We start from the raw sequence: 14495 nt of genomic DNA on the forward strand, positions 1-14495 counted from the left end.
CTAAAGAGGGTCACAAATCCACATGGGGCAACTAAGCACAACATACTGCATTTGGGTCATTGGTTAGCTGGAAAGTCACCTAGAGGCAAACAGCTTCCTCTTGTCTACATATGGGGGAAATACCATGTGATGTGTTTATTCCAGGTTTCACACGGGATAAATAGCAACACTGATACAGATCTGCTCAGCTGTTAGAAGTTGGGAAGATGTGCTGCAATGGGACATCTGTACTGGGATGACAGGAAACAGTGCAGTCCTTGCTAGGAAACAGTTCTCCCTTTATGGGTAATCCACTGAGTGACCAAGCACCACTGTGCTGCAGCAGCCTACAAACTCCTTTGGACTCGTGCCTGCTGGTCAGTCTGGCCTGTCACATGGTAACAAGTGAAACTGTCCTGTCCTTGTCGTAAGTAACCCAATGGAACTCAGCAGGGCTCTCGCAATGAGCATGGAAATGGTTGCTCGCAGGTTGGCTGTTTCTCATAGCTCTGCCAGTCTTTTATACTTTGTCAGGGACTGAACCACGATGGTTTTGGAGAATCTTTTGCAAAGCAGTGCATGATTGGTCCATTTGTAGTTGGGATTTGACTTCCAGGAAGGGAGAAAGTACTCCAGAGCTCTGTTAGAAGTCACTGTCTGTGCAACATTCATCTGAGGGAAGATTGGGAGACTTTGTACTGATTTCACAATTTTTCAGGAAGGGAAAGAGGGAGGGAGGGAATTTATACCCAGAAGTGTGCCTGGGGGCCTGGAGGCTGTGCTAGATTTTATCTAGCACTAGTAAACATATGAAAATGTGAGGTCTTGTGACTGGATCCAAGCACAGCAACATTCTAAAGTGTCCAAAGTCAAAAGCATTTCTGATGTGCTAAAGGATCAGTGACATCTTGAATGCCATCATACCAGAAAACAAACTTTTCAGGGTGGCAATGTGCTTCCTTTCTGCAATAGCAGCACAGTGTTTATGCACTTTGCCGGTCCTGTGTTACACACACTCTTTTGCCCTGCTGTCCCTACCCACTGTGGTTTGCTTCAGCTGTGGCAACAGGAACTGCTGACTCAGCACACTGATGAAACTCACACTGCTTTCACACATCTCTGGGGAGACTGCCACGGCAAGGAGGCTGGCAGCAACTTACATCCTGGAGAAAAAATGAGTACTTAAATTGACTTACAATTGACTTACAGTTGCCTGAAATGATAATCCAATTTCTTAAAAACTCTCAAACTGAAGGAGGCTTCAGGACCTGAGCACTAGCTGCAGGTAAATGATCACATATGGCTTATGCAAGCTGATGATCAAATGTTTAGAGTTCAGTGAATGTAAATTTTCTGCTCACTCTGCTGATCAGCTCAACTACGTTTTACAAAGCTGAGATCCAGCTGGCTGAATAGACAGAACAAGGCCATCAAGTTTAGCTCATCTGCCTGGTGACAATGGAAAGCAGCAGCCTGTTCTGATTACAGACTCAGACTGAGGTAAAATAGCTCCCTTGGAGCTGGTACAAGGTAGCGGACTTTAAAAGTTCAAATAACCCCCTCAGAAGGGTCAGGTCCTCTGAACAGCACAAGTGCCAAAGGGTAAAGAGATTTGGGCATGAATGCATCTCTGAGAGCAAAATATCCGTGGCACAGTAGAAAGTAGTTGAAGGTCAGCTAAACGGATGGGAAGGGGAAAGTTAATTGCCAAATTGTTTAAAAACTGGAAAGAGAATCAGACTGAAGAAGATGGAGACGTTCCAGAGAGCTATTTTATTAGGGACATAAATAGGGTGTTACCAATAAACTCAAAGTGAACAAAAGCAGCTTTAATAGCAAGAAGATGGCAGTTAAAAGCAGGACAAGTTAACTGCTCAGGGTACTACCACTATGAAAGCAACACCTTCTCACCCAGAGGCCCCCGGTCTGCCTTCGTTTAAGTGAGGTCTGCTTACTTCAGCACCAGGGCTTTGCATCTCATTATTTTTTAGACTTAACAGGGAAATTTAACAATGAGTGTGTGAGGCCTGTTTCTTGTTTCGTTTATCATGAGAATTGTCAGTCAAAGCTCAGAACTGAAATTTTCTTGTTGAAGGCAACGAGGCAGCACAGATACACGTGTGGGTCTCAGGAGTGTTATCCAGGGCTGTCTCCCTGGGGCTGCTGGTGCTACCCATGTAGGAGAGCAGAGACTTCCATGTTAAGATTTCAGGGAGATACTATACTGCTGTAAATGAAAAATCATTAGACAATAGGTACTTACCCATTGACAGCAAATTATCTTTAACAGTGACTGAGACAGCACATTTACAAACTCCAAAGCTACTATTTTAGCAGGCGTACGGATGTGCTGACATGTTAAAAGGACAGTGGCAGATCAGAAGGAATAGTCTGTGTGTTACTCTCCTTTGGTAGATGGATACTGTTAACAGGAGATGTTAGTGGTATGCAAGAAAAACCTATCGCAAAGGTGAGCTATGAACGGAGAATAAAGAAGACTGGGACAGTCTGCATGTTCAAAGCAAAGAAAAAAATAAAAACGCAGATGAACTGTCTCCTGTGTGCTTATTGATGTTTGGAGGACCATCTGTTTGGAGAGTCAGAGTACACCACCTGTATTTCTCTAAGAAGGGAGGTTGTTAGCATTTATTTTTGCCTGATGTCACATCTTTTGAGACATGAGTACTTCATCAAGACTCAGAGCAATAGGAAGACAGAAGATCTGCGGTACCAATAAGACAGACCAGACTGCCACAAAAATTTTTTTTCAAATAAATAATTTCAAAACTTTTTCTGAGAAAGTGGAAGGAAAACAGTGCAAGCTGGTAACTAGGTGTGTATGAAGAAAGCTGGAGCTGGAGAAGAGAGCAGGCAGGCACACGGGTGCGCACACGCACCCCAGCACACAAAAATAGGTGGAGTTTGCAGGCCAAGACCCAGATCTGCCTTGAGGAAGCTGGGAAAGCTGAACAAAGATACTGTAGATGTTCATCATGAATCTTGTTACTTGATGTTTATTTTTAATGCTGAGATTCAATCACATGCTGCTCTAAAGGGATTGTTCTGTCAATTTTAGTGCCAATCACAGTCTCCCAAACTAAGTCCCAGGCACCATTACTCTGCAATTTAGCTCATTGTGAGCTGGGGAGCTGCCTCACTCCGTCTAAGGACTAAGAGTTGAGAAAACGCTGAAGATAAACAGAGCTGCAGCAAGCACTCCATCTGTCACAGAGGTTTCACCCGGCATACATCTTCAGCAATCGTTTACAGGGTTAATGATCATCCAGGGAGGCAAAGATTACCATCTTCTAAACTGTAAGAGCTGGCCAGAGTGTTACAAGTGATCGATTGCCCCAGACAAACTGTTTGCTTTGCTTAGGGCTGCAGCTCACAAAAAACATTGTCCAGCAAACACTACACAATGATGGAAGTATTGCACAAGTGCTTAATTTTCCCTATAGAGCTTTTCACGTGCCTGTCCTCTGGAGACATGACACATTCCTGTAGAGCATTAACATAATAGAAATTATTTTACTAAACTCACAGCAAATTATTTACAGCTGTTAGCAAAGTAGTCCTATTGGCTTGGACAACCAGCTGGGAAAGATGAGTAACTCGTGTCAGTTGCCCCACCTACCTCTCCTTATTTATTTATGAGAAAAGTAGGCAGCGCTGCTAGTATTTCCACGCTGTATTAGTGAACGACGCATAGGCTTGTTTCTTATGCTGAATACTGGTCTTTAGCCAAAAGCAGCACTACTTTATTTTAGCCACTAGAGTGAGCTGCTGCTCAACATTTGAATAAAGTTCGGGTAATTCAGAAGAGGCGGTGCCCTGTCATTTTGTCACACAGAAGTAAAACTCAGATCCACGCTTTCCCTAGGAATGATCTTTGTGATTCTATGTCTGGCTTCAGTGCTCATGATCTATTTCAGCAAGGCAAGGGACAGTTTTCAGGGAACAGAGAGAATTGTGTTTAAGATGTCATTCTGAGCACCCTCAAATTTGAAGCTGCCCCCACATTAGTCATCACTCAAACTGCAGAGTAGAAACCAACCTTCCCGGAGCAGAGTAGGCTGGGTACAGATTGTCCTATGGATACCATCCTTTCCCCTCTGGCCTAAACTTTTCCCTTAGGATGCTATTGCAGAACATCTCTGTTGACAACTGAAAATCCTGAATGTTAATGCATAATGAATATAGGGCTTCTTATAACGAGTATTAACAGTATTAATCAGAGGGTAGCAACTGCCACGTAGTCACTAGGATACCCAATGGTCACAGAGCAAGGCTCAGTGATAGAATGGGGCAAAAAATCCTCTACAAGTCCTTTACTACGGGACTTGACAACAAAAAATACCTGTGGGACCCAACTGGCTGACACTGGATCCTTCCCACAGTAAGGAACAGTTGCTACTCTTTGCTGCATCAAGAGTTTCTCCAGGTAGAGTCATGTATGACAGTCAATTATTTGTCAATTTTGTGCATGAAAAATCAAATACTTAAGCATGGAGTTTGAGATATTTCTGCTGGTTACATCTAGTGTTACAAGAGGAGTCATTTGTGACTCTGCCAGTAAAAACTACAGAGCATATATTGAAACCAGCTTGAACACTGAAGTTGGATACAGATTTACAGCTCAGCTAAAGCTCATTACACTGATATTGATTTAACTGGAATTGTATCTGTGGGCTACAAAGTCAGACAGTCTTATTAATACATTAAGATTTTTAATAAAAGGTAAAATGGATCAAAACCTGGCTGACAGCCATTCAGTCTACCAGTAACACAAGTGTTTCTTTTTGGCAATGAAATGCCACAGAGCAGCAGCTCAGAAGTGCTAAGTATGGAGCCTTATGTTTTATTATCCCTGCTCTTTCCCAGCAGGGACCAATTCCTGTCTGTGAAACTTTCCGAGGCTGGACAGGTTTTGATGGTTAAGATGTTTCAGATGCTGACCAGGGTAGCAAATAGTTTCCAGTTGATGTTCATCCTTGCTGATTTAATTCAATAAGGCGACCAGCAAATACAGCTAATGTTCCTATAATACAAACTAGCATAAATATGCCAAGGAGAAGATGATCAACCACCATCGCAACAAACTTCCATTCTTCTGCAGCCTGTGAAAGAAACAAAGGAGATGGTAAAATTCTCTGCAGAGCCATGTTTGTTATGGGCATTCTTGTAATTTACTAGCTTGAACAAGGGAAAGGCTCTTCCTTAGCTTCCACTTTTGTTAAGCAAAAACAACTTAATTTTCTTCTCAAAAGCAGGTCAGTGGTTGAGAAAGCCTAACCTAGAAGTACAAGTTTCGAGACTAAACTATTTAGAAACCCTGGCAATTTGGTGACTGATTTCATTAAAAAGAAATGTTGAAAAGCTTAATTTTTAGTCAAATGGTTGCTTTTGAAAGAGAGTTTAGAACGTTGAAAGCAAGACACATAGTTTGACCCCACTGGCTTTTGTTTTTCTTTTGCTTTTTAATTCTCTTGGGATACCTAAGCAATTGTTGTTAATTTAGCTCTAGTTGCTTCATTTCATGCCTAGAATACTCGCTAAGGTCTAGGAAAACCTTCTTTGTAGCTCTCAGTCTTTTTTCCAGTTGTGGAACATGGTGAACCGCTTGCTCTGCAACTGTGTTTTCACTGGATGCTTTTGTGGGAACCCACCATCTTTAAAGCAAGCAGAGTGCCAGGTGTTAAGTGCAGCAAGGCTCAGGATTTCCACCCTTTAACTCTGCCTTATGGAGTGACATGAACTGGCCTAAGGCATCCTCTGCTTTTGTCTTAGTTGCCTCACAAGTAGAAGAGGCTGTTGTAAATTATCTAGAGGACACTGATAACTAATACTGTTTTGATGTGGTTCATAAGTGCATAAGTGAACGCAACGAAGCGGCAGCCTTCAGTTTATTTGGGGAACTTGACTTCTGAAACACCCTGGAAGCGATATCAGTGGTGCCCAGATGACACAAGCAGCTGGGCTCCACTTCCGAAGGGAGCACTTGCCAGTAACCTGAAGATCCTCCCTGTAAGCCTAGGAGGAAGTGGAGCCCAGAGGCACTGAAGCGACGCCAGCCCCACTGAAGGTAACACTTTATCTGCAGAGGCGCAGAGGAGTTGTGAGGAACATGGGACTACAGCCAGAGCCATTCCACATGCTCCAGAAATTGGGTCACAGGAACAAACACTGTGGTGTAAATTCTGACCACGGGAGGGAGAGGCCTCCTTTTCAAGAACATGGTCAAATTATCATCCCAGAGAGCTCTCTCTCCCTCTCCAGGCTAGCCTGCAGCTCAACAGGAAAGGGCTATGATCATTCAGAAAGATGAAGTACCAGAACTGAATTACCTGTGCCAAAGCTGTGTGATAGCTGACATAAAAGAGAGGGTTAATTGCATTGAATGTGCTAGAAGGCGGCAGAGTTAGATTTTTCCTGGGGAACACTGCCATATGTGACTCTACACGCATTATCCTTCCTTTGGCTTGCAGTGTGGAAAAAGTCAGTAATCGGAGTAGCTCATGACGTGCTTCACTTGCAGGGACTACTTGTAGCATTCAGCAGTAAAATAAAACCTTATCGAAACTGAATTATCATTTGTAAGTTACATTTAACACTTCTCAGATAAAGCTACTAACCTTTTGGCGTTCAGCTTGTTTCCTGCCTTTTCAAAAGCAACAGGAGCTTCCTTACCGCAGGGGGAAGATGCCCAAGTGGGAGACAGGAGGAATGTGTTTTGGAACTTGTTTACAGTTCTTGAAACTGCTTTGCTACTCACAGACACTCCATCTCTATAGCTTCACATACCACATCTCAAAAACCTTAGCACTGACACTTTTTTTTTCTTTTTGTTGGGGCCACAATTCTATTGCTCTCTGCAACAACTATTTGTTGCTCCTTGTTGACTGCATCAAGGGGAGAAGACTGTCCACAGCTAAAGCCAAACCAAGGCTTAGAATGTTTTTGTGAGGTGGGGATATTTTGCCAAAAAAATAAGATGTAGCAATTTGAAAGCAAGAAATGAATCATGCACAAAAAATGCCTTACGTTACTGGCTTCTTGGTCCGATTTCATAGTTTCCGCAATGTATTTGATTCCCTCTATAGCATTTTTCACATCTGGATTTCTGGTAAGTGGGGAGTAGAAGTTGACGGGCACAGAGTCTGGCTTCCCAGAAATTTCAGAAATATCAATATCTTCTGCAAAAATATTTTTGTCTTGTTTATCCCTGGATGGTCGTTTCATTGTAGAGAAAAACATGACATTTGGGATTGTGTCAATAAAGATCTGAAAACAAAGAGGGAGAAGACAGTTTCTGGTCGGCAGGGCTGTGTTACAGATGCAGCTGTGTACTGAACAAAGGCAAGCCTCTCTGGTCCCAAATCGCTTCCCGCGCTGGATCGGCTACAGATTCCCTCTTGGAGCATGTCACAGCCCGCGCCTCAGTCACACTGGGGCTTTTGTTAGCCTTATGTCCTGGGGCAGATGGAGTCACCCGCAGGCCTGTCACACATTTTCTGGAAACCATTTCCCCCTGCCATATAGCCAACATCTACACACGAAGGGGAGTGCAACGCCCCAGAGCAGACCCTCAGCTGGTGTGAGCTGACAGAGCTCTATCAATCTCATCTAATTTGGAACACATCGCTTACAAATTCGGCTCAAAGAATGGACTACAAAGGATCTCTTTTTTTCTACTTATGCTTGACTTTGCTTTTACAGATGTTCCTTATACGTACATATAAGGTTTACAATAATTTCCTTCGGAGTAACAGAGGATTGCTGCCAGAGCAATTTTAAGAACTTACAGTGTTTGCCTGTTGAAATCTCCCTTCTGCAGGGATTGTTTGTGCTGTACAGTGAATCTGATATAAGCTGTAGCCTTAGAAGTATAATTAGAAATACACAGAAATACTCGTATTCATGTCCTGGTTTAATATGAACCCAGGCAGGCTTAAAAAAGGCAAGAATAACAACTGAATGGATCCTCTTCGGTACTGTCTCCCAGGCAAAGAACTTTTAGTGACAGACATCCAATTTTTTCTGCATCTTGTGCTTACCATTTAGACTGCTGTGCAAGGTTCTCCTTGCCTCCCAAGGACTGCAGAGCAACTGTATTTGCTGGAAAAGGACAGCGAAGCCCATATCTTCTGCTAAACTGTCTTTTGTGAAATTGAGTGCTGAATGCAGGTATCCCCAATGGCCTTCGTGCTCTGCACTCACATGGGCTGGTGAACCTGACCACTGGCAGTGGTTTGCAGTCACATGGAGAATTAGACCAGGAAACATAACTTGAGTCCAGCTGGACAATTTCTTTTCCTTGTACATTCAGCTGCCCACATTTTGCCTCATCTGTTCCCTGCGAGACTCTACCCCAGTGGACGATTTTGTTACTTAAAGGAGCACTTTAGCAGTCTTGCTGACTTTATGCACAGCTAAGTAGTAAACACTGGCCCTTGTGTTTAGAGAGATTTAATGTGATGCATTTACTTCCCCAATTCTTGTTGACTTTTATTAGAAAACCTGCCAATAAAATATAGAGTGCCTAGTGGAAACCAGGAAACATGCAAAGCCATAGAGCTCACCTTTCTGACCCAGTGTGGCATGGTGTGAGTGCTTGGGGAGCGGTGGTGGGTGTTGATGACGATGACTGTGATGATGATTGAAGCGATGACAAACACCATTGTAAACAACATGTATTTGCCTATCAGAGGCACTGCACTGGAGGTGGAGGGAATCAGCTCCACAATGACCAGAAGGAACACGGTCAAAGACAGCAGGACAGAGATGCTGAGAGTCATTTTCTCACCTGCCACACAAAAAAACCCCAACCAAAACAGCAAAACAAAAACATACTATTGCTACTCCTATCATTCAGTACAGAGAGTATTCATCTGAGAAGATAGGATATGGATGATGGCTATTGACACAAGTACATGTGTATGCATCTGAAATGCTGTCAACTCCCCCAGCATCCAAAGCAGTAACTAGGCTGGCCAAACCTGAGAGCCTAACACAGCATCAGCTCCAGCATTAAGGTGGGAATTGCCAGGTATGACAGGGCTGAGGTATGGGTGATGGATACGGAAAAGCTTACTTGACAGGCATGCTTCATGGGCTGAGCATTTTGAATGATGGAGCATATGTGCCCGATTAATGCTTTCTCCACAGCCTCCTGGGGGTTTGCTTGCCTTACGCTCTGGCAGGCTCATGCTGGGCTGAGTGGGCAGACAAAAATCACATCTGACACTAGAGGTCAGTTGATATTTAAGATCTCCCAGTACGTAGGATGTCAAAACTGAACTACAAAACAGATTCACTCATCTTTTTTCTATTCAGTTCAACTTTCTATAAAGTTTTCCACTGAAAAAGAAATACATGAAGTATTTCATAGAAGGAGCTTAATAAAATTAAGCAATATGAAAAGCCGACAAGGTAAAATGAATGAAGCAGAGGAAATGGTTGCAGGGAGCAAGAGCTGCCCAGCAGGGACAAAGGAGGGCAGAAGAGTCCATGATTACTCTTCGTGTCACATGAGGTAACTTGTGTGAACAGATAACAAGCTCTCTTCTCCAACACAGTACAGAAGAGCCTCACCCACCCTTGTGTGCTCACTTACTGCGTGACATATTAACATGCTACCCACTTACAGCAAAACAAAAATCAGCTAGCTAATTGTTTGTTTTGCAGAAGTTACCTCGATAGATAATCAGTGATTTCTGCGGGAAACTGGTAAAGTTTATTTATGTCAATAGTTTCAGCTTTCAGCACTTACCCTTTATTTGCAGAACATTTACAGCCATTATTTTGAGCTGAAACATCTAATTTTAGGAAGCATTCTCCTTTAAATTGGCTGGTGATTTCAAATACTGAGAATTTCTCAGAAGCTTGTTAGAAGAGCAATTTCTATGGCAGTAGAATGAATAAATTCACGTACCTGAATCTGTGGGTAGGTAAAACACTAATCCAGTTAAAAAGGAGAAGAGCAAGCAGGGAATGATGACATTCACGATGAAGTAGAGAGGCAGGCGCTGCATGAGGAAGTGGTAGGTGATATCCAGGTAGGGGGTGTCAGGGCAGCAAGCATAGTAAACCCAGTGCTTCCAGCCACGGTAGTCCTTCATCACCCACTCTCCACTCTCCATGAAGTTACTCAGATCTGGACGATCGCTTTCCTGATGCAAAAAAATACAAATTCTTAATTAGATGCTCTGAATAAAATCAAAACTTGGCAGTCACTCAGGAACAGGATTCCAAATAACTCATATTCTTCATACATTTTTGTGAGCAAACTGCTCTTGTCTATGTTATTTTGCCTTAGAATAGCATCCTCTACACAGCATTCAACTAAATATTTTACAGAAATAGTCAGGGATTGTCAACCAAAGAGAAAGACTAATTAAGTATTTATGACAGGAGACATACCTGAAGGGACAGGGAAAGAGTCATTGGAAATGGAAAGTCATAAGCAGAGAAAAACCACATTCCACCCCCTGCCCCCCCCCACCCCCCCCCCCCCAAAAAAAAAAAAAAAAAGAAAACAAACAAAAGCAGAACAGGCAGCACCATGAGGAGTGGTGTGAAGCTGTCAGAGGACAAACATGTAGAAGACTGTTAGAGCACAGGAATTTTGTGTATGCAGAATTTTAGAAGCCAAACCGAGGAAATTTTGTGCTAGATGTACAAATAGGGCTTTTATACTTCACAGGTAGTGCCTATTTTTTTCTGTCAAAACAAGGTTATATCGCATTCTAAATCTGAGATCACTAAAATCATATCCAGGTCTTTACTGCTTTTCCCAATTACAAACTCCTTGCTCACCGGATTAATGACAACCATTGTACCATCGTATGTCCAAGTTCCCAACTTCATACTGCAGTTTTGCTGGTCAAACGGGAAGTACGTGACTATAATTTCACAGTAACTTTTAAAAATAGCTGGTGGTGTCCAGGTGATCAGGCCTGTGTGCTCCAGAAGGACTTTGGTGTATTTAACAATAGCAAAGTCACCATCTGCGCTGCAGAAGGAACAAGGACATCAACAGCAACATGGGCGGCATAATCAACATAGTCACAGAAGGATTTCTCTGGCTGTGGATCGACTAGTCCACCCCAGTGCCACTGTGCCTGCCCCTGGAGAAGCTTGCTCCGAGGCACGCTGCCCACAGGCCCCGATGTCGTGGGAAAACAGCCCTGCCATAGTGGTGCCACCAGGTAGAGCTACCCCTCCCTCCCCAGGCAGCTGACACCCCTTACTTGTTGTAAAGAACAAGGTCTGGCCGCCAGATATCATCTGAGGGGATGCGGATTTTCTTCACGCCACCATAGTCGTCTGGATTCCACTTGAGGTTGACATCTGTCCATTGCTAAAGAGGGAGGATTTTGGCCACTGAGAGCCTCTTCCAGCACTTCTGGGAGTAGCTTTGGTACCTCCTGGAAACATGCACCTCCCTTGCTTTGGGACATGCAGGTAAGCATAAACAAATGCTAGTGGGACCCCCAGCTAATTTTTTAAGAGTAACTTAAATTTTGGTTTAAGAAGCTTCTTAAAAAGAAAAAAACAAAAACAAAACAAAACAAAAAAGCCCCCCAAAACCCAGAAGTCTGCTGTTTGAAAATGCTTTTCTTAAGGCTCTCAATGTCTAGTGTATTTTGTTCTTGAGATCCCGGAAAGAAGGGTGAACTGCTAGCTGAACCACCTATCCAAGTTGCCCCTGAAAGCCTAACAGAGTGGTTCATTCCTGGCTGTGTCCAGTGCATTTATTTGAATTGGATAAAATAGCAATATTTAGAGTTACCTGTTTCAGGCGTACATTTGTTGTCACAATCTGATTTACTTCATCCTTAAAAAAAAAAAAAAAAAAGGGAAAGAAAAGAAGGCGTTAGCAACAAACATCAGAATTAAAGGAGAAAAATTGTTTCCTTACAAAAATGATACCATTTGGCACCATCTTGTAAGCCAGCAGCTCAACATGTACCACATGTTCATACCGTACCACGCTAATCAGCTGAATGAGCTGCAGCCCAACAGTGACGACGACAACATCCCGATGGTCCTCCACGGGGCGCACCACCTTGTTGTAGTCGCTGAACAAGTCCTCGACAAGGCGAGTCTCGTGTTCATAGCCCAGGGCCAGCCCAGCTGTGGAACAGCAGGGGTGGCATCAGTGAGACGGGACAGGAGACATCCTACAGCACCATCAGTCCGAGGTGGGCATGAAGGAGATACTGTCAACAGCAAACTGCTGGTGGTGGGTGAACACAGAGGCCTCCTATGACTCCTCATTTCGGGTGTGCATTATATGCATTGCAAATACTGTCAGCAGGGGTAACTACCTATCTGATCTGGAGGTCAGCTTAGGAGTAAGGCAACAGCCGCTTCCAACCAGGAGACAAACAAAACCAATAGCCATGATTGTGGACACCAGACTGAGCATTAGGAATCTCCTCCTGGCTCTCCCAACCTGCAACTGTGCTTTCATGCAATACTTATGGATAGCTAAGCACAGAGAATACCCATAATGAGGGATTTCTGATGTCATCTTCCACCTTCAATTCTGCGGACTTGCCTGTAACAGTAACATTAAAGGACAGGACCAAGCACAACAGTCATTGAGATGAAAGCACCATCCAGACTCCTTGCATCTGAAGTCTAAGCAGAGCAGGAGCTCCTCTTCACGACGAGAGTTGCTTGGATTTTGTTCATAGTGAGAGAGAAGGAAACCATTCACAATGCAGTCCCATATTTCCCTCTCCTCAGGGAAGTTCTTAACCTGTCCTTGGAGAGCTCTGCCCACAGACTGCTCGGCAGCACTACACAGAAGAGCCCTTCTTACACGAGTGAAAGCATCATGTAGGAGCTTTGTTTCAGTGCAGCTTCAGCAGTGCACATGCATGGCATTGTACTCCCAAGGGGTGAGGGCTCAGATTCCCACCTCACAGAAAAACCGACTAATCCCACTTCCAGATTGCCTGTTGCAGGACAAGCAGCCACATCAAGTACCCAAACTATAGCTGCTTTGCTGTTATAGGGGAGTAAAACAAACAGAAGGTGGGCTTGGAGATATTTTTGTACATAACCCCTTTTAAAGGTAGTGAGAGGGAACAGAACAGCTGATCCCTGCTGCAAGCATTTTTGGCAGATCCCATCCATGCCTTCTCCTGTCTCAGCTCGAATCCTGGGCCACTGAAGTCAACAAGAATTTTGCTGCTGACTCCAGCCTAAGACAGGATTTCCCCTTGTTTCCTAACTGACTTTTCATCAGCTCCTTTTATATAGTTGAACTGAGCTGCCAAGGATTCTGTCTCAGCTTTGTCCTGCCATAAGATGGTATTAAAATACTTGGAAGCCATTGAGAAAAGCTGCCTGCTGCAGGCAAGCACTGCTTGCTTCCCCTGCCAGGAGCCTGGGCTGGGATGAGCAGCAGTCATCTTTCAGTTTTTAAGTTATGATCACAGCATCATATCTAAATCAAGCTCTTTGCTATGTTTTATTAATTAGAATCCTTCACATTGCTACCTTCTAGTGCGGCTTTGTAGGAATTTAGTATACTGCTTGAATTCGGTGAAAAGTTTTTAGGATCACAAAATACTTGTTCTTTTAAGGGACAGTTTAAAAAGAATTATCCTGGTACAACACATGCAGCTGCAAATCTATTCTGCTCCCTTGCCAGTAGTCCCACAACTTAATGAAATTTCTTGTAATGAATTTTTACATTTCAAGCCACATTTACTAGATCCTTTCACACATTTTGACATACACGTAGCACTAGAGTAAATGGGAGCATGCCAAAGAGATAAGAGAAAACCAACTAGACACAAGAACTTCTCACTTCAAAATATCTGGTGTCTGAAATTACAAATATCTCAGCTGTTACCAATGCACTCCAAAGCTCTCATTTAAATTATTTGGTGTGTTCATAAAGCCCTATCAGTAGGACAGGCTGCTCCCAGAACACACATTCACCCATACTGATGTATATGCAAAGCCTTGGTCCTGCACGCTCAGGAAGAAGCTGACCCCTGTCCAAGGCAATGGCTGGAACACCTTTACCTGCAGAGATGAGAAGGAGGAGTATACGATGGACCTTCATCATCCTGGCTCCCTCTTGCTGCAGTCATACAGACGGAGGCACACACAAAGCGCCTTTAAGGTCTCTGCAGAGGAGGGCTGTGCTGCCTCCTGCCAGGGTGCTGGCAAAATAATAGCCACTGAGGTATTGATTTACAGCACCTGTTTTCAGAAATGACAGCTGAGGGCCACTGCACTGCCGGGTGTGAAATGGGAGCACCATGTGTTTCACCAGCCAAGTATCTTCCGCAGTTTACAGGAGGTCATTTTTTCTAAGTGTCAATGTGATCTGTGACTTAATAAACAAATAAATATATAAATAAGGGTAAGAAAGAATTATCTGTAGAGTAACTGAACATCTGAGACCTCAGAAACTACCCGAGCTGGAGACCCAAAGCCATGCACCACCCTTTGTGACCAGAGCAACTTGTCAAATTTGGGATTTTGTT

At 43.6% G+C, this 14495-nt stretch overlaps 1 protein-coding gene across 1 annotated transcript; it reads right to left on the bottom strand.

The window, feature by feature from the left end:
• Nucleotides 1-4967: 4967 nt before the first annotated feature.
• CHRNA1 (cholinergic receptor nicotinic alpha 1 subunit) lies at nt 4968-14071 on the bottom strand. The gene is made up of 9 exons (XM_086466180.1): nt 14029-14071; nt 11972-12117; nt 11774-11818; nt 11232-11341; nt 10798-10993; nt 9914-10151; nt 8562-8785; nt 7024-7263; nt 4968-5099 (listed from the first exon to the last, which is right to left on the bottom strand). The coding sequence occupies exons 1-9, from the start codon at nt 14069-14071 to the stop codon at nt 4968-4970; spliced, it is 1374 nt and encodes a 457-aa protein (XP_086322306.1).
• Between the last annotated feature and the right edge of the window lie 424 nt (nt 14072-14495).

The sequence above is a fragment of the Leptosomus discolor genome, chromosome 5, assembly GCF_034619465.1.
Source record: "Leptosomus discolor isolate bLepDis1 chromosome 5, bLepDis1.hap2, whole genome shotgun sequence".
NCBI lineage: Eukaryota > Metazoa > Chordata > Aves > Leptosomiformes > Leptosomidae > Leptosomus > Leptosomus discolor.